The following is a 1,649-nucleotide window of genomic DNA, read 5'->3' on the forward strand; positions in this document are numbered from 1 at the left end:
CCCGCAGGTACATGTGCTCGCTCTCTCTCTTCCACTACTCGGAGTACCTGGTGACATCCATCAACAACCCACGCAGCCTCTCGCTGGACTCTTTCCTGCTCAACCACAGCTTCGAGTACAACCTGGCCGCGCTCTCCTCCTGGGTGGAGTTCACGCTGGAGAAGCTCCTCTTCCCAGGTTGGCCGCACTGCCCCTCCCTGCCGCCCGCTCCCCTAGCTCTGCCCGGTACCTCTGGCTGCACCGGGCTCGCCCCCGGTGGTAGCCAACGGCTGGTGACCCCTGCTTGGCTGACCCGTGCTGGCAGCGCAGGAGGGCTTTGACACGGCCTTAATTTCTCTGTGCTCAAAGCCTCTCGGTTTTGGTCTTGGGGGGCAGGGGGAAGCACCCCCCTCACTCTGACAGGCTGGCTTTGCTGTGGAGCAGGTCACTACCACGTTGGTGGTACAAAGAATGACGCTTTGGTTACATCTGGGCGTCTTTTCTTGACCTGGAATAAAGTCAAATTGGCAAAAGTGTGGCTGTTTGCCCAATCTGGGGTGCTTCCTTTTTTTTGGGAGAGGGGAGATGTTTTCCTTCTCCACTTCTTGTGGGCTGCGGAGCTCCCCACGTCTGGCCTGAGAGTGTTCAGTGGCTTTACTCCACCCAGTAAAGCCGGGCTCGGGTGATCCGCTGCCAGGACGTGCAGACTCCACGTCGGGGGTGACTCCATGGCAGGGGACACTATTTTAATTTGTTCTGGGGGCAGGACAGCAGCGCGTAGAACACTGGCGGTGCTTTACACATTGTCGTGCTTTGCGATGGGGGGAAAAGCCACCCTCCGCCCCAGCACCCCCGACCCCCCGCACCGCGAGCGTGACCTGTGCGAACCTGTTGTGACCCGTCCTTGTTCACTTGCAGAGCTGAAGCAGATCACCTGGCTGAGTACTGTAGGGTTGTTGATGGTGATCTTTGGGGATTGTCTGAGGAAAGCGGCCATGCTCACAGCTGGCTCCAACTTCAACCATATTGTTCAGAATGAGAAATCGGATACTCATACTTTGGTGACAAGTGGGGTGTATGGGTGGTTCCGGCACCCGTCTTACGTGGGATGGTTTTACTGGAGTATTGGAACACAGGTACCGTATGCAATGCGCTCAGATACTTTCGTCTTATAACCCGGGTCTTTCTTCTTAATGCTGCCCCACACCTGTAGCGGGACAAACTGCTGGTGCTCAGCGGCAGGGGTGGCCTGGGCGTGGATTTTGACATCTCCTGCCTCCACAAAAGGCACTGGGATCTTTTATTTTCTTTGGAGAATGTTTAGACCTTGTGGCAAACTTAATGAAGGGCAATTAGCATGTGGGGGGGCAGGGGCAGCCTGGGTTTCTCCGGGAGACGGCCGGTGTCCGTCCGCAGGTGTTGCTCTGCAATCCCATCTGCATGGTGGGCTACGCGCTGGCGTCCTGGCGCTTCTTCAGGGAGCGGATCGAGGAGGAGGAGATCACACTCATCCACTTCTTTGGAGAAGAATACCTGGAGTACAAGAGGAAGGTGCCATCAGGTCTCCCTTTCATTAAAGGGGTCAAACTGGAACTGTAACACAGGTGAAAACCGGACTGGCTGAGCAAACACCCAGCTCCAGGGGCCGTGGGCGAGGGACGGTGCGTGAC

At 56.9% G+C, this 1,649-nt stretch overlaps 1 protein-coding gene across 1 annotated transcript; it reads left to right on the top strand.

The window, feature by feature from the left end:
* Positions 1-9: 9 nt before the first annotated feature.
* On the top strand, positions 10-1,618 carry ICMT (isoprenylcysteine carboxyl methyltransferase). Its single transcript, XM_010073123.1, has 3 exons — positions 10-177; positions 898-1,115; positions 1,396-1,618. Exons 1-3 carry the CDS (start codon positions 12-14, stop codon positions 1,576-1,578), a joined length of 567 nt encoding a protein of 188 aa, XP_010071425.1. The 5' UTR covers positions 10-11; the 3' UTR covers positions 1,579-1,618.
* Positions 1,619-1,649: the final 31 nt, after the last annotated feature.

This window comes from Pterocles gutturalis, unplaced genomic scaffold (genome assembly GCF_000699245.1).
Source record: "Pterocles gutturalis isolate BGI_N339 unplaced genomic scaffold, ASM69924v1 scaffold3542, whole genome shotgun sequence".
NCBI lineage: Eukaryota > Metazoa > Chordata > Aves > Pterocliformes > Pteroclidae > Pterocles > Pterocles gutturalis.